This window comes from Littorina saxatilis, linkage group LG1 (genome assembly GCF_037325665.1).
Source record: "Littorina saxatilis isolate snail1 linkage group LG1, US_GU_Lsax_2.0, whole genome shotgun sequence".
In the NCBI taxonomy this organism is placed as follows: domain Eukaryota; kingdom Metazoa; phylum Mollusca; class Gastropoda; order Littorinimorpha; family Littorinidae; genus Littorina; species Littorina saxatilis.
Genome location: NC_090245.1, coordinates 28,301,277 through 28,320,417, shown reverse-complemented (window position 1 = coordinate 28,320,417; position 19,141 = coordinate 28,301,277). Strand labels below are relative to the sequence as shown.

Sequence of the window (19,141 nt, the reverse complement as noted above, 5' to 3'; positions counted from 1 at the left end):
TTATTACTGTACTCTGTTGCTGGGTTATCTGTAAGGCAAAAAAAAAAAAATAGGTCTGTTTACGGTAACCCGACCGACCCTATTTTTTTCGCGCGACCCTAGACTTTTTTTTGGCATTTGGGGAAAAAAAAAAAAAAAAAAATCTTGGTTTTTTTGCAAAATAACGTAAAAATATGGTTTTTTGGAGAAAAAAAAAATCCCGACCTACCGACCCTATTTTTTTGGCCAATGTTACTGTAAACAGACCTTTTTTTTTTTTGCCTAATGTATGTATTTTTAGTAACTGTATTACCGTAGTTCAAATGTGCGGTGTTCTAGTCGACATGTGGTGCTTTGTATACCTTGTGTGTGCGTGGATTCTTGGACGTCTTTTTGTTATCGGAATTATGGTTTTTGTTAAATTGTATTGCTGTTGCTGTTGTTGTTGTGTGAGTGAGTTGTGTGTTGGCAGACTTGACTTGACGGATGACTGTTTGCGTTAGTGAGACTGTGATCCTACTCATAATAATCATACTCACTTATTTTCTTATGATGTTTTTATTTTTATTATGCATTCTTATTCTTTTGATTGGAAATGAGTATTGTTACAATTTAATTTCCATATGGATTAATAAAATTGAGTTGAGTTGAGTTGAATGTACTCACGCCAAACAATATGCCTAGTGTACTGCACATAGTTGGAATGATGAAAAACGTTTTGAACGCCCTCACGGTTGAACCATCTAGGGCATGTTCCCGGATGTTACCCCGACTCATGGTTGGAATAAAACCTTATGTCTTATGTCTTACAGGTGCGGTCATCCATCCATGACGGACACGCGCACTACACCGCCCAAACCGCACGGGGGTGGGGAGGCGGGAGGAACGGGGGGAGGCACGGCAGCGGCACGGGCGCTGCAGGCCAGGCCAGCAATCACCGCGTGACGTCAGTGGTGCTGGCCATCACAGGTGTGTTCCTGCTGAGCCAGGTGTTCACGGGCACACAGGTGTTGCTTCACTTGCTGGGGCTGGACAAGCAGTACGTGCAGTCCTCCACTGTCTTCGCCCAGGTGAGAATGGACGATATTCGGAAAGAACACGTGTGTGTGTGTGTGTGTGTGTGTGTGTGTGTGTGTGTGTGTGTGTGTGTGTGTGTGTGTGTGTGTGCGTGTGGTTGTTTGTGTATGTGTGGGTGTATATGTGTGTGTGTGTGTGTGTGAGTGTGTGTGTGTGTGTGTGAGTGTGTGTGTGTGTGTGTGTGGGTGTATATGTGTGTGTGTGTGTGTGTGAGTGTGTGTGTGTGTGAGTGTGTGTGTGTGGGTGTATATGTGTGTGTGTGTGTGTGTGTGTGTGTGTGAGTGAGTGTGTGTGTGTGTGTGTGAGTGTGTGTGTGTGTGGATGTGTCCGCGTTCATCCTGCCCAATCCCCACTCTCTATCTCCTCCCACTCTCCTCCACCACATTGGAGGGGTCAGTTATTAGCGAGGGTAGAGTTGGAAATACGTGCGTGTTTCCACGTGTTTCCGACACACCCCTCGCTTGTGATTGGCCCCTCCAATGTTTTTACGAGGTTTTGAAAGAAAAGGTCACCCTCCCACAACCCATACAAACCCGAAGGAGTTATTTTCGGAATTCGTCTATTGAGTCGAATGATCAATCAATCAATCAATCAATCAATAGGAAGCTTATATAGCGCGTATTCTGTGGGTACAGTTCTAAGCGCTTGTCGAAGAGTTGTCAACACAGGACTAACAAAGAAACTAACATCTACAGACGGACACGAACCCTGTCACACACTAGCAAACCCTGATAAACATACAACAAACAACTGTTTAACAACAATGTACACATCAATAGCTAGGTTCAAACAAAATAATATTAAGCACAAAGAAAACACCTCTCACAGAGCACAGCACAAGAATGTCTTTTGGGGCACAACACATCACGTCGAACATGAAAGTCGCAGCCAGCTACGGGAAGAACTAAGTCTTCAACCTACTCTTCAACGCGTCAAGAGAGGGGCTCTGGCGAAGCTCAAGCGGCAGGGAGTTCCAGACGGAGGGGCCCGCGGAGGGAATGATGGATGTCCCATGAGTACAACTCAATGTATCGATTGAGTACTGGAGTTCCCTTCTTTGGGCCATGTGACGTCAGAGGCCGACTTGAAGCCTGTCCTTAACTGGGCGAAGTCAACTGGGCGAAGTATACTTTGCGAAGCTGGCCGCACAGAGCTTTAGCGCTGAGTTTTCGTTAAAAAGACTTCGCAAAATCTTCGCGTAGTAGCTAGACTTCGGGCTCAAATAAGGACTGCCTTGAAACTCATACTTAAACGGATGGCAAACACTACAAAAGAGTGCATGTAAACTGTCATATTTTCTTTAAAACTACGAACAACGTATATTACATCGTTGCTACGTTATCTAAATGTTTCTATTATTATACAGTTCATGAACACGCGGAAAAATCATTCAGAAGTTTTAATCCTCTGAAGAGGAAGTAATTTTTCTTCGATTTAAAAAATAAGATATCGAATTTCCTCCCCCCTGACCCTTTCTCTCATACTCTGTCCCCCGTTGCGCGCGCGCGCGCGCGTGTGTGTGTGTGTGTGTGTGTGTGTGTGTGTGTGTGTGTGTGTGTGTGTGTGTGTGTGTGTTTGTTTTGTTTTTTTGTTTTGGAGGCGATTGCGCTGGTGCTTTCTGATTGGCCAACTAACAAACACGAGGAAATAGTGAAGTAGACAAACAACCAAAGAAAACAATGAGCAAAACCAAAAACATTATCACTAAAGTTCGAGACATTTATTCTCAGATTTTATATTTCTTAACATCAATCATTGCTTCATTCGCTTGTGTCTTCACTGCAAGCCGCTGAACATTTTGTCAAGATAAGTGTTGTCTAATTGGTGTTAGTCTGTACACTTAAAAGACTGCTGGGTCGATATATTTGTGAACATAACGTTTTGTTTTGTCAATAATTAAACGTTCCAACAACTTACCTTTCTTGTTTTTTGTTTCTTAACGACAACAAATATATGACTTATAATCTCTTCTTATTGCAGGTATGCGATACCGTCGTGATCCTAGTATCAGCCACCAACTTTCTGCTGTACTACGCCTTCGGGGAAAAGTTCCGCAAAATCATCCGAAGTCACATCTGCTGCAAGAAAAGTAATACAAATTCCACGGCAGACTCTATGTAAGACAACTCAACAGCTGGTGTGTGTGTGTGTTGTGTTTGTGTATGTGTACCCTTGTGTCCCTGTGTGTGTCTGTGTGTATTGTTGTCAGGAGAGAAGATCATTCGTGTGCTGTAAAGAAAAGCAGTATACGATACACGGATAACTCTATGTATATAAGACAAGTCAACAGCAGGTGTATGTATGTGTGAGTGTGTGTGTGGGGGAGGGGGGGGGGGCGGTCAGTATGTTTTGTACGTGTGTGTTTTTGTATGTGTGTGTGTGTGTGTGTGTACGTGCGTGTGCGTGCATGTGTGTGTTTGTGTATGTGTGTGTGTGCGTGCATGTGTGGGTGTGTGTGTGTGTATGCGTGCCTGCGTGTGCGTGCGTGTGCGTGCATGTGTGTGTGTGTGTGTGTGTGTGTGTGTGTGTGTGTGTGTGTGTGTGTGTGTAAAACATCAGTCTGCTGCAAGAAAAGCAACGCTGGTGTGTGTCCTTGCATGTGAATTCGTGTGGCTGGTGTGTGTCATGTTTAAGTTGTTGTGTTTGAGGGAGATGAATAGGTTTTTGGTCTCCCTGTTCTTCTTTTTCTTCTTCTTCTTCTTTCTTTGCTTCTTCTTCATAGTCAACTTGAAGCAGACCTTATATTCTTTAGGGGTGGGGAATGGTAGGATGGTGCTGTTAATAGACGAATTTCGAAAATAACTCTGTCGGTTTTGTATTGGTCGTGAAATAAGGAATCACCTTGGCTTTTACTTGAACAAACATTGGAGGGGCCAATCACTAGCGAGGCGTGTGTCGGAAACACGTGGACTGGAGCACGTGTGAATTTGTTTGTCCGAGGAAAAAGCAAGGACGCATTCACACTTTCACAACCCATACAAACCCGATGGAGTTATTTCCGAAAATAGTCTATTGAATATGATTGTCACGTGTATTTGTCGCGTGTTATCAATTGTTCATGATTGCTTAAGTGTCTATCGAACGCAGAAGAAGAAGAAGAAGCTTAAGTGTCTGTCTGCCTTTTGTTGGATATAATTGTGTCAACCTTTGGTGCTTTTAGTTGTGTGTTTATCTGCTTGTTACGAATGCCCTCTGCCTCTGCTGTCACTCTGCCTCCTCACGTGCATGTAATGGTATATGCACGTGCTCTATTTATCTCGTTTCTTTTTCTCTTCCACTTCTTCATTCTCAAAACCACTTTCCGCGAAAGCAGGTGTCTCCATGTGCGGAAACAAGTATTTCTGTCCTCATTACCCACCTTTTTCAACCCTGTCTCAAATGTTATTCCGCGGACACGGCCGGTATGCCTCGACGACATGAACGTATCCTTCACCTGTACGGTACATTGATACCGCGGCAAGACAGTTAGTAGTCTGACTAATCGTGATTTATTCAGTTCTTAGTCATCTGCTTCAGTCTCAGTCAGGGCTTCTGGGGGTAATAGCTTTCCATGCGTAATGGCGGCACTTACCATCATTTATTCGTCTTGGAACTAAAATCAAATCGTCAGGAGCCACTGCGCCACTTAGTACAGTTTGCTATCCAGTTAACCCTGTCGCGTAAATAGCATAGTAAAAATGTATTTCTGCGGACGTCGAACAGTCCGTTGGTACCTATTAGAGACAACCATCTGGACCCCCGCAGAAACAGCACATGAACACACATTGTCACCCTAGGTTGTAGATTTGTTTGCGTTTGTGCTAAGGCAGCAACGCTGCCGACTTTGTCGCACAACAATGAAACATTCTTCGTTAATGCACTGAAAAGTGGGATTTGTTGTGATCTCGCTAGGTCAGTAAACGTGGATGTTTTCCATTGCTGTCCGTTGTTTCAGAGCACACCCACACACGCACACACACACTAACGTTGTGTATAATAACACGTGCACATGTACTCTCTCTCTCTCTCTCTCTCTCTCTCTCTCTCTCTCTCTCTCTCTCTCTCTCTCTCTCTTTCCCCCTCTCTCTCTGTATGTATTTCTATGTTTCCTTTCATAACTCTTCGTGGCACTCATCATGTGGTTAGATGGATTGTAAGTATTATGACGTACCCACCTCTACATCTTTACCTAACAATCTCCACCCCAAGTTGTCTTCAAAAGACTTCAAAGATTTTTAGCTGATCGAATTTACTTTTCCGCTAGAAATCAACCGTGAAGTGTCTCGGTCGAGAACCTTTCCCTGAGAGTGATTGATACTGGATATAAATAGCCTAGACTGTTAAATCGAGAGCTTGAATTTAAAGCTCACATCAAAGCACACCGCACTGGCGGTAGTTTTAGATACAACCATTGGTTTTTTTTTGGTATCCCTTCACAATGAGGGAACTGACTAGTGTTTGAACTTGAACCCATCGTTTCAATATGAGGCGCTTTGTAAACTACAAATGTGACCCTCCACCACGAAATGAGTCGCATGTCACCTCGCGCGGTTCTGCGCTAGGCTTTAAAAATATAAGTCCGGGGAGTGTCTGGTAACAGTGTGAGGATCACCTTAGTCACAGGCTTATAACTCAAACAGTTTTCGCTCTTTTCTAAAACGGTTTTCACCACTGGATAGAGCACAAAAAATTCTTTAGGAAAATGTAAAAATATGAAAATCATGCAAAGGTGACATGCGACTCATTCCGTTGTGGAGGGTCACAAATATCCTGGTATTGTACGACTACGAAGACTGTCTTCTACCAGTAACAATGATTATCGGTTTTAAACTCAGCATGCTTACATCGAATTTTAAAAGTATTCGACAAAACGCTGTCAGTTGAAGCTTCTGGTCTACTTTTGATCATTTGATCACTTAAACTTTCAATGGTTGCTATGACGTGACCCTTTACTGAATTTAACCGAGTTGTTCAAGAATGTGTTTTTTTGGGGTTTTTTTATGTAGCAATCGTATTGAAAAACAGCTACAAACTGAACCGATTTTGATAACATGAAAACTCCCCAAATTACGTTTTTTTTAGTTTTTAATTTTTTGCCCCTATTTTTTTGCAGAATGAAGACTTTAAAGTCCTACGCTTTGTCCTTCAGACCGAAGGTAACATTGTTACGAAACTGGAAGAGGTGAACAAGCTAGTCATCCTTAAAAGGTATGGATAACAACAAAAATCCCAAAAACGAAAATCCACAGACTGTTTGATGTTTTGAATGAATACTGGACGTGGCTGACAAAGACTTAATCAAATGCCGTAAGGATTTTTAGCTTTACCGTAAACGGTAGAAATCGTTCGTTTTTGACCATTTTTTGAGATACATTCATTTTGGGACATGAACCCTTCACCTTTTCTACAATCTTCTGTTTACAAAGAGATGTCCGAAAATCGTGAAGAAAATTGTCTTTGATGCGGCTTGTTGTTGTTGTTGTTGGTTTTAAACAATATTTTATTGAATCAAACATGATACAATAATACAAAGATAAACAATAGGGACACGAACTCAAGCGAACGCTTATATTACGCGCCCTACGTAGTTGGAAAATAACACAAACATGATGTCGGACAAACATTACTTATAAACTGTGGAACTATCTAGATCAAAAGCATAGTTAAAGCAAACCAGAAAGAATAAGAACAAGTCGCGTAAGGCGAAAATACAACATTTAGTCAAGTAGCTGTCGAACTCACAGAATGAAACTGAGCGCAATGCAACGCAGCAAGACCGTATACTCGTAGCATCGTCAGTCCACCGCGCACGGCAAAGGCAGTGAAATTGACAGGAAGAGCGGGGTAGTACTTGCGCTGAGAAGGATAGCACGCTTTTCTGTACCTCTCTTTGTTTTAACTTTCTGAGCGTGTTTTTAATCCAAACATATCATATCTATATGTTTTTGGAATCAGGAACCGACAAGGAATAAGATGAAAGTGTTTTTAAATTGATTTCGAAAATTTAATTTTGATAATAATTTTTATATATTTAATTTTCAGAGCTTGTTTTTAATCCGAATATAACATATTTATATGTTTTTGGAATCAGAAAATGATGGAGAATAAGATGAACGTAAATTTGGATCGTTTTAGAAAAAAATAATTTTTTTTACAATTTTCAGATTTTTAATGACCAAAGTCATTAATTAATTTTTAAGCCACCAAGCTGAAATGCAATACCGAAGTCCGGGCTTCGTCGAAGACTACTTGATCAAAATTTCAACCAATTTGGTTGAAAAATGAGAGCGTGACAGTGCCGCCTCAACTTTCACGAAAAGCCCGATATGACGTCATCAAAGACATTTATCAAAAAAAGGAAAAAAACGTTCGGGGATATCATACCCAGGAACTCTCATGTCAAATTTCATAAAGATCGGTCCAGTAGTTTGGTCTGAATCGCTCTACACGCACGCACGCACGCACGCACGCACACACGCACGCACACACGCACACACATACACCACGACCCTCGTTTCGATTCCCCCTCGATGTTAAAACATTTAGTCAAAACTTGACTAAATGTAAAAAGCTAGCAGGAGGAAGAGGGGAGAGAGTGGAGGGGGGAGGAAAGAACGGTAGACACATATGAAAGAAGAAGGTGGTTAGCGCATACAAACAAGAATATACGTAGTACATTATAAACTGTAATCCAGTGGCAAATAAGCAGTAGTTCGCTGAATATATATTTGAAGAATGCATATAAAATAAGGATTTGTTGACATGAATATACGTACTGGGTCAAATCCACCCGTGTCTCCGCCTCTCACTGATCATGTCAAATTTTATTAAATGACATGTTCCCTCGCGAATAGTCAAATGACAATAAATTATTCGTTTTTTCCTTTTATTTACACATTGTTTCATAGATTCAGATTTTAAAGAGACGGATTTGAAAAACACAGGTAATTTGAATAATATTATCTTTGTGCCGCTGCATTCTCCCCGTCTATCTCACTTTCTCTTCTACAAGCCCACAACTCTCCTGCCCCCGTCCCCTCCCCCAAACCCATCGCCGTCCCTCTTTCTAATTTTTACATTTAGTCAAGTTATGACTAAATGTTTTAACATAGAGGGGGGAATCGAGACGAGGGTCGTGGTGTATGTGTGTGTGTGTGTATGTGTGTGTGTGTGTGTGTGTGTGTGTGTGTGCGTGCGTGCGTGTAGAGCGATTCAGACCAAACTACTGGACCGATCTTTATGAAATTTGACATGAGAGTTCCTGGGTATGATATCCCCATACGTTTTTTTCATTTTTTTGATAAATGTCTTTGATGACGTCATATCCGGCTTTTCGTGAAAGTTGAGGCGGCACTGTCACGCCCTCATTTTTCAACCAAATTGGTTGAAATTTTGGTCAGGTAATGTTCGACGAAGCCCGGACTTCGGCATTGCATTTCAGCGTGGTGGCTTAAAAATTAATTAATGACTTTGGTCATTAAAAATCTGAAAATTGTAAAAAAAATAAGTTTTTTTTATAAAACGATCCAAATTTACGTTTATCTTATTCTCCATCATTTGCTGATTCCAAAAACATATAAATATGTTATATTCGGATTAAAAACAAGCTCTGAAAATTAAATATATAAAAATTATTATCAAAATTAAATTTTCGAAATCAATTTAAAAACACTTTCATCTTATTCCTTGTCGGTTCCTGATTCCAAAAACATATAGATATGATATGTTTGGATTAAAAACACGCTCAGAAAGTTAAAACGAAGAGAGGTACAGAAAAGCGTGCTATCCTTCCCAGCGCAACTACTACCCCGCTCTTCTTGTCAATTTCACTGCCTATGCCGTGAGCGGTGGACTGACGATGCTACGAGTATACGGTCTTGCTGCGTTGCATTGCGTTCAGTTTCATTCTGTGAGTTCGACAGCTACTTGACTAAATCTTGTATTTTCGCCTTACGCGACTTGTTCTTTCTCTCTGTCCCCTTTCTGCTGGCTCTGTTTCTTGCATAACATGCGTGTCAAATAACCATCAATGGATTCTGTCCTGCCTAAATGTGCATTTCTTTATTCATTCTGAAAACGGTTTATCTTGTATTTTTGTGCGAACTGTGTAAATTAAAAGCATGTCAATTTCTCGGTCTGTCTGGCTGCCTACCTCCCTCTGTCTGTCTTTCTTTGTCTCTCTGTGTCTGTCTCTCTATCTGTTTGGCTGTCTCTGTGTGTCTGTATCTCTGTCTCTCTGTCTGTCTGTCTCTCTCTGTCTGTCTCTGTCTCTCTGTCTCTGTCTCTGTCTCTCTCTCTCTCTCTCTCTCTCTCTCTCTCTCTCTCTCTCTCTCTCTCTCTCTCTCTCTCTTTCATTGTCCATGTTATGGGGGTGGTGCGTGCAAAACGTTACATAACAAAGGCGACAGACTAGCAAGGGCACAAAATCCTGCAACAGAAAAAAAATGGTTTGAGGAACACAGAAGTCTCTTGAGAGACGAGCGTCAAATGAGCTCATGAGGTAATAGAATTCCGCGTCAGTAACTTTACATTATGCCTTTTTCCACGCGTTTTTTTTTTTTCAAAATGGAAATTGCGCCATCATTGTTGCACATGTCAGCCGAACGCCTCATATATTTTGATAGTCATTGCGTTCAATGTGTGTATGTTGTGCGATATTGGGTGGTGTTACATTTATCCAAGGGATGGCTAGCCGCATCTCTCATTGTAGAAACGTATTAACACAGGCAATATGATTGGATTACTGTTAGAACACGCGCATGGTAGTTGCTTCCAGTTTAAGTGTATAATTTTTATTTCAAAAGCCATGAATCATTTGTACTATTGAACTTTTATCGCCTGACAAAAAGAAACCCTCAGGTTTCGTTAACTGTTGGTTGCATATAATGCCTAAACTGGAATGTTTTTAGTCATGCCACAAGAAAAGCAAACGTACCAACGTTGATTCTGTGATGAAAAAACAAACACATTTCGATAAAATTTTGCGGAAAGGAATCAACTTTTAAAAGTGGATAATATAGGGAAATCAGCCAATAAGTACAACATTAATCCAATAATTGGTCCTCCTTGAGCAGTAAGTCGACCGAAGACGTTGACAAATGGAAACAAATAAAATAGTTCAGGTTAAACAAACCGGAACGCCCATTTTAGTTTAAGTAAATTTACAAAACATCACCAGAAACTAAAGGCTTGGCGTTTGTCACTGTTGTTGTTGTTTTAAATGCTGTGGATTGTCATCGTGATAACGATGCATGTTCAGTAATGCAACAGGTTTACACCGGTGGAACCTGCTGAAAATATCATTCCACGTCTTCTAACTGGTTTATTTTTCATACATATATGATTGTTCTTGTGATGATGATGCATGTTAAGGAATAAAACACATTATAAACCAGAAAAACAAAAAACACTTGAAATAACATTCCGCCATCTTGTGAATGTTTCAGATCTCCAGGTGGCGGTCGAAGAGAGGAGACCACCGCCATGTCAATGCGCACCTATCTCCATAGCAACGGAGATATCTCTGCCGAGGTGGAGAGATCAGGATCCGGGGAACTCGTCACAGGTACCAACAACAAGTTATGACTAGGCCGGTTCCGTGCGCATCGCCACTATAGATGAGGTGAGATATCTCACCAGACGATGACTCCATGAGGAGTTGTTTCAGCCGACAAGACGTTGACGTTATCTCAGCCCCACGACCGAGGTTCTGACAAAAATGTGACCGAATGTATCTGCATCGCACCGTCACTATAGGTGAGATATCTCATCGAACGAGAAATACATCCATCTCAACCCACGAGACGTTGAAGTTGTCTTAACCTACGACCAAGGTTTTGCTGCATGCGACCGAACTGTCCATTGGTGTCGGTTTTTTTCGTCTGCAGGCAACAACACACCGTAATTTCTTTAAAATTGTCGATACCTTTGCATTCATGTGGTTGAACTTTTTTTACGGTGGGGGAAAGCTGACAAGATGTCAAGGACTGAATTACGCTTTGACAAACTGCCAACACTGGCATGGCCATTTCTACACGCATTACGAAGAACATGATTCCAAGTGACATCTCTGAGGGCACTGTTAGTTTTCAAGATCACAACAAAGGCTCTGAACACGAGTTTACTTCCCTTGCGAGAGAAACGTTTAAGCTTTGAACTTCTCTATGAATAAGGCTGAGTGCATCGCCCCTTACACATATATCTCTTGACCTTTGAAGTCGAATTTGACTACCTGGCAAGACAGATCTCTGTCGAAGTGCAAATATTTCAGACCACGGAGAAGTTTTTGAACACGACAATGAGCATATGTTGTGGAAAAAACTGAAAGATATCGACGTGCATCTCCAATTTTGGATGAGACATCTAGTTCTGTCCACGAAAGGGAATACATAACAGTAACAAAGTCGATATGTTTGTTGTGTACTGAGTTTCCACTTGAGTGATACACACAATATACTAAATAGTAAATGTGTGCACTACTTTGAAAGTGAAGAAAAAATTCCATCTTTTAACTTTTACTATATTCCTGTTGTGTCATTACTACTGAAACCGGCACGGTTGGCCTAGTGGTAAGGCGTCCGCCCCGTGATCGGGAGGTCGTGGGTTCGAACCCCGGCCGGGTCATACCTAAGACTTTAAAATTGGCAATCTAGTGGCTGCTCCGCCTGGCGTCTGGCATTATGGGGTTAGTGCTAGGACTGGTTGGTCCGGTGTCAGAATAATGTGACTGGGTGAGAAATGAAACCTGTGCTGCGACTTCTGTCTTGTGTGTGGCGCACGTTAAATGTCAAAGCAGCACCGCCCTGATATGGCTCTTCGTGGTCGGCTGGGCGTTCAGCAAACAAACAAACAAAAAATTACTACTAAAGCTTCTGTCTCTTTTCTTGAGACTGATTCTTTTGGTTTTGTGAGTTACAATCGTGAAGAACATTATATTTGTTCCCCATTCTTTCGTCGTATTGTGTAGCTTGTGTTACTAGTCATCCATGTGCTAAAACTGTCCGTAGTATGGTGTATGTATTGTGTTTATGCCTGTGTTTGGAGTCTTAAACTGTACGAATAATCCAATGAAATGAAGAAAAACTACGAAAACAAATTGTTGTTTGCTACATGTTTATGTTAAAAAAAAGAGTTTATGAAATGTTAATGACATTCCATATATCCTACATCTCATCATCACGTTTGATCTGATAAATAGTAGTTAAACGAAGTACTTTTGTTTATCCTCAATACGTGAGAGAGACCACCCATGTGATAAATAAACCACCACTTCACACGTGTGTTTATCATGTTAATGAGGTCGGGTCGACCGAAAGTAATGTTCCACTGCTGATGATGACAAAATCGCCGAGACAAACTTCATTCTCGAAACGCTTTGTTTGTTCCTTTGTGAGAATTTTGATTACTTACTCGTGGCGCTTTATTTCCTGTTGTGGCATGTGCTTGTGACGTCAGAGATTTCACTCTCGAAGAAATCGAGGTTTAAGAAGACGCGTCGTCAATTTGGACACTTCGACTCTGTCAGGAAATTCGAGGTAGAAGGCACTGCACGTACAGAATGTAGGATAAGCAAAATGCCAGATGTCTTGCTGTGTGATACCATTTTTACACTCGTTACTTTTTCAAATATTGAAAAACTCGCTTTCTCAGCATTTCAATATTACAAAAAAACCATTCGTGTAAACCTGGTATCACTCAACTGGCCATGTAGTATTAGCGCTCCGCGCTGAGAGCACGTGTTGAAAATTTTCATCGACCAGATTGTGTCCGGGGTCTACCTGAATATGCCCACCAAATTTGAAGGAGATCCATCGAGAACTTTGGCCGTGCATCGCGAAGTGACATCAGAAATTGTGAAAGAAACAATTGAAAGTCAGCAGAGACTTTCTTCAGAGATTTGTTAAAATCTCTTAGCAGAGAACGAGAGAGAGAAATAGTATCCCTTCACAGACAGCCTATTGGGAGCATCAGACCCTCCTCAAGGGGGACCGAGATTTACAATGCAAAGTCCCTTTTTGGGGGACGTATCACAAGGAAATCTAGTCCTGAGGAGGACCATTGTTTTTGTATCTAGACCAGACACGTGTTTCGACACTATTGTGTCTCATCAGTGGTCAGGTGGTACTGATGGCGAGAGTTGTCAACCCATGGTATCCAACTAAGAAGCAAACCACTCTCTGAATGGTAGCTTCTGTTGGCATGGGAGACTACCCTCATCTGACAACCCCAAGGGGATAATTATCTGTGAAGGGAAACACTTTGATTTAAGGCCAAAGTGTGGAATTGATACTTATTAAGAAAGAATTTACAAATTTAGACAAGTTGTGACCAAGAAATTAGGTTAAAACAAGGGAAATTTGAAAAAGCCTAAAGGGAGGTAACTCTGTACCAGCCTGCAGATCCAGAAATGGATACGCGAACAAGTTAGATCTAATTTTGAAAAGGTTAAACAGGAAAAGCGGTCAACTTTTCACTGCTGTTCAACACAGGACTTGGTAAAGAAGAAGTTTTCTGCAAGACTTGTTCAATTGGATCGCTTTAAAGGCGATGCAACTTTCACGGTGACCACATTATAAAACATCAGAAATTGTGAAAGAAACAATTGAAAGTCAGCAATTATATCTATATCTATATACGGCTTGTGTGTGTGTGTGTGTCTGTCTGTCTGTCTGTCTGTCACTTTGCGATGCACGGCCAAAGTTCTCGATGGATCCGCTTCAAATTTGGTGGGCATATTCAGGTAAACCCCGGACACAATCTGGTCGATGAAAATTTTCAACACGTGCTCTCAGCGCGCAGCGCGGAACCGATTTTGGTTTTTATGGTTTTTCTGTACATCCATTCCCAGTAACTCTTCCTTATCTTCTCCAGTGTTTTGCGCGTTTATCTCCCTTCCTTCGTGTGGCGTCAATCGCGTACGCCGGCTCTACTTCTACTACTTCATCTAGTATATATATATACTTATATATAAAGTTGGCCAAACAATTATTGCAACAAATTTCAAACCCAAATTAAAACAAAGGCCAAAGTGTGAAATTAATATTTAATAAGAAAATATTTAGAAATTTAGACAAGTTTTAACCAAGATATATATTTATTATATGAAAATATGACATATTCTAACCAGCTATTGCTCTTCTGTTACTGTGAATTAGCTGACATGTATTGTGAATTGTGACTTAATGTGCTGAATATGTGGAAGGAACTAAATGAATATTGACAAAATGAAGTGTGTGTTACAAACTGCCATAAATGTATTTCGTTGACTTTATGAATATATTTACATACGCATAATTATGTGTTCTTGTTACTTGATATTTTTTCTCATTTTCGTCTTGTTGTGGGGAGTGGGAGGGTAGCTTTTGATAGTTTGCGTTGTGGCGTGTGTGAGGGTGTGTTTATGTGTGTGGGTGTTTGTGTGTGTGTGAGTGTGTGTGGGTGTGTGTATATTGTATTGTGTATGGGTGTTGTCTTGTGTGTGTGTGTGTGAGTGTGTGTGTGTATGTATGTGTGAGGGAGGGGATGCGGTATTTGCCTGTCTATCGAACTCTGTCTCTATGTTTCTCTGTCTGTCATCGCATGCGTGAGTATGTGTGTGCGTAAAGTGCGTGTATGTTATATTTTTAATTGGAGGGAACTTAGTCTGCGCGTAAAATGCATCCAAGTCAGTTTTATCTATAGTATATTATAGACAGAAACGGTGGCTTCAAGTTTAAATTGTACATACAAAAAATATGAGAGGAAGCAGACACACGTTAAAGATAATAATGATCAGTTACGGCAGCAAAGGATACAACAATAGCGTCTGTAAACATGGAGGCGGGAGGAGGGAGGAGGGGGGGGCGTAAGAAGGATTGTTATGAAAAATCCAAAGACATGACAAATCAAATTTAATTCAGACAGTCGTGTTTGTTTGTTTGCTAAACGACGTTATTACAAAATAACCTTTCGATGTCTGGCAATTTTAAACGACCTTCATTTCTTCTTCTTGTCTTTCTGTATGTCTCTCTCTCTCTCTCTCTCTCTCTCTCTCTCTCTCTCTCTCTCTCTCTCTCTCTCTCTCTCTCTCTCTCTCTCTCGCCATGAAACGATTCCTACATGTAGACATGAGAACACCAAACGACCTTGTGTATGGTGAATTGGGAAGATTCCCAATATATCTAAACTCATATGTAAAGTGCATTACATATTGGCTAAAATTAACAAGAATGAAAAATTCTAAGATTCCATGTAAAGCATACAAAGTTCTCTATAATTTAGATTGTAATGGCAAGATTACATGGGCGACGGATGTTCGAAAGTTTGTTCTCACATGGGTTTGCAGATGTATGGTACAACCAAGGGGTGGACAGTATTGGTGGATTTTTGAAATGTTTCAGACAACGATTGATAGATTGCAGATGGCAAGACTGGAACGACCATATGCAAAGCAGTGATCGATTTTCTACATGCAAATTGTTTAAGACCGGAAGCAGTACTGAAGCGTATATAGATATGGAAATGAACAGCTATGTGAAAAGTGCATTAACTAAATTTAGGTTCGGTGTATCGGATCTTGCTTTATCCTACATAGGTGAGAGAGACACTCGTGAGATAATAATCGTTCAAATCACACGTGTGTATATCATGCAAATGAGGTCATGTCAAGCAAGTCTGGCAGGGACCTGTTTTTCCACTGTTTATGATGCCAAAGTCACCGAGACAAACGTCATTATAGAAAATAACATTGCGCTCGCTTATTGCCCTCGATGAATTTTTAGAACTAACACGTCACGCCACACTTTCAGAGTGACGTTTTTTTTTACTTTGACGTAATAGATTGCACGAGGCTTTAGAAGAGATCGAGGTTCCAAAACAGGCGTCTTCAATTAGCTGCCTCGACTGCAGGACATTTTCAGTCAAATACACGTAAGTACAGTATGTAGGATAAACAGAATACTACATGGCTTGCTGTGTCGTACCAGATTTACACTCGTTGCTTTTTCAAATAGTGAACAGCTCGCTTTCGCTCGCAGTTCAATATTTTTTAAAAACAACTCGTGTAAATCTGGTACGACACAGCAAGCCATGTAGTATTCTCTATGTACACAGATGTAGGTATAGTGTACGGAGTGAGGAAGATTTGTTGCGTCGTCTGTGTAAATTGGCTGAAGAAAATGAAATACACTTTATGTTTTGCTGTCCTGCACTACGTGACCTAAGAGGATTATTGATAAAGCCAAAATATTATAATCATCCATGTATGTACCGATATACTTTGCTTATGTCTACTGGAAATGTCAGTCAAATATCCAAATTAGCACAATATATTTATCAGGGAATGAAAAGATTAATCACTGTGACATGATTTATGTACACATGTATTACTGTTTGATGTGTACAAATTTGGGTCATTTATGAAACAACACAATATTTTACTATGATTATGTTGTATATGGGCGCATACCCTTCAGAAGGGGCTCTGGCCTAAAACTGAATACACTTTCGTATTCGTATTCGTATTCTCTCTCTCTCTCTCTCTCTCTCTCTCTCTCTCTCTCTCTCTCTCTCTCTCTCTCTCTCTCTCTCTCTCTCTCTCTCTCTCTCTCTCTCTCTCTCTCTCTCTCTCGCTCTCTCTCTCTCTCTCCCTCTCTCTCTCTCTCTCTCTCTCCCTCCCTCTCTCTCTCTCTCTCTCTCTCTCTCTCTCTCTCTCTCTCTCTCTCTCTCTCTCTCTCTCTCTCTCTCTCTCTCTCTCTCTCTCTCTCTCTCCTGTCGAGTACAAAGACAGCTATGCGTATACACTAACGGGCCTCGCATGAAAACTACGGACAAATACACACGCACACGCACGAATACAACGAAAGAAAAAGAAACAACCAGGCAAGCAAAAAGCAAACAAGCAAAAATAAATAAGCAAACAAACCAAACTTACAAGAACTGATTATAAGTTTCGAACATAAGATGCATTGCTTTTATGCTGAATTGAAGACCAGACGTTTGCAACAAAGTAAACTGCTATTGCCTTGTAGCAAATTGCTAATTAACCGAGTTCATAGCCTTGAAAATAGTCTCCGGTAGTGTAAATTGAGATTGTGGAATTGCAATTTGGGAAAGAATGATTGGAAAGACTGCTAATGAAGAATCACGATATTTTACACCTTGTTTAACTCTTACAGCTGTGGGCAAGACCGTAAAATTGAAGCCCATTATATGTAGTAAATACCCACGACAAGTACGCAATGTTCCCTAGCTCTTATAAAGACGGTAAAAAGCGGCAGCAATGCAAATGGAGTACATTTTAGTAAGGAGGCGCTCACGTAAAATAATATTAGTACAGGCGAACTGATGTCTATCTATAACGACCACCAAAGGGAGCGACCAAAAGCCGTAGTTAAAGACGACGTGGTCGCTATGTAAAAAAATAAAAATAAAAATAAATTAATTAAGACGAAGTGGCGGATTATGTAAAAAAAAAATAATAAAATGTAATTTAATTTTTTTTAAATTAAGATACACTGACACTCAAAAACGTTCAGGGATCCTTTGGGTATGTTGCTGTGGGCAGAAGGTAATTATCGTTATCGAGAGGTGCACTGTCACCAAAGCAGGTTCGACCGTGATAATTTCATGTGAAGGCAAAAGCAGCAAAAATATTGCTTTTGTGGAGGTAACTCGTTATATACTGCTATTGGATTTGAGCCCAGGAAGACATGCCTCAAGTGAAATTGACTCAATCTTATGCCAAAAAGTTAAGCAACCCTGATATAAATTCTGAAACAGAATATTCAAACATGCATCACAATGTTCCAAACTGCTGGAAAAACTTTATTTATGTTTAAAGTAATTAAAGCAAGGTATGTAACATGGAGGACAACAGAGACCATGCTGGGAAAGATCCAAATCTTTGTCAACACCTGCTTGAGGCGCATCCTAAACATCAGATGGACGGACAGAATCAGAAATGAAGACCTTTGGCAGAGAGCTGACCAGAAACCAGCGGCGCAGCAAATTCTCCGGAGGAAATGGGGCTGGATAGGGCACACCCTGAGAAAGCCAGCATCCAGTATCGCGAGGCAAGCCCTGAAGTGGAATCCACAAGGGAAAAGGAAGAGAGGCCGGCCGCGCAACAGCTGGAGACGAGACACTGAAGCAGAGATCAACAGGCAGGGGAAGACCTGGAGCCAGATCGAAAGGGCAGCCCATGACCGTGTCGAATGGAGAATTGTCGTCGATGGCCTATGCTCCCCCGGGGGTTCATAATGGCCTAAGTAAGTATGTAACCCAAAAGTGTTTGAGGACAGGATCTTACCACCATGAAATGTGTAGTAAATGAGGACATTCAGGTTTCAGAAGAAAGAAAAAAAGACAGAGAAACCAAACTGACAGAACAGAATACAGAATACAGTATTGATCAGTATTTATTGAGCCAAGTGACATTAAAAAGCATTTAAAGCACAAGGAATTTCGCGTAGTGTTGGTAAAATCACGCACACACACACACCCACACACACACTGACACACACACACACGCCCACACATACACTGACATACACACCAACACACACACGCCCACACTACAGCAGTCACGATCACACCATCACACGCAGGGCAGACATGAGGTAAAACAAATGACAATCATCTATTAAAAGAAAACAAGGAGCAACTAATTAGTTGTGTTGGCAAGCATGACTGAAGAATATCCATCTGACTTTCCTTTTTCTGCGCAAAATGTCTCCCTTCGAGCTCCGCTCAATGTCAGCAGTAGGCGTTATCAGTCTCTCTCTGCGCGTAATTGTCTAACTTTATTTCTCCTGAATGCCTCACTGTAGTGAAACACTACTTTTTAGGCGTTCATTTGATCAAATGGGCATCCACCTACATGGCCACATAACAAAAATCTACTGTTTGGCTGATTCCTTTGCGGGGAAAAAATTAATGTGCAACTCTGAACAAATAATAGGCAGAGGTGGGTGTGTGTGTGCGTGTGTGCGTGTGTGTGTGTGTGTCACGTGTGTGTGTGTGTGCGTGCGTGCGTGCGTGCATACGTGCGTGTGCGCGCGCGTGTGTGTGTGTGTGTGCGTGTGTGTGTGTGTGTGTGTGTGTCTGTGTGTCTGTGTGTGAGTGTGTG

At 41.1% G+C, this 19,141-nt stretch overlaps 1 protein-coding gene across 1 annotated transcript in view; it reads left to right on the top strand.

Annotated features, from left to right (window-relative positions):
* Window positions 1-14,320, top strand: part of LOC138966083 (FMRFamide receptor-like) — a 35,653-nt gene extending 21,333 nt beyond the window's left edge. Inside the window, exons 3-5 of the mRNA XM_070338171.1 lie at window positions 792-1,049; window positions 3,037-3,173; window positions 10,482-14,320. Coding sequence (XP_070194272.1) covers window positions 792-1,049; window positions 3,037-3,173; window positions 10,482-10,620 — 534 coding nt within the window. The 3' untranslated portion in view covers window positions 10,621-14,320. The remainder of the gene's footprint in view (window positions 1-791; window positions 1,050-3,036; window positions 3,174-10,481) is intronic.
* The last annotated feature ends 4,821 nt before the right edge of the window (window positions 14,321-19,141 follow it).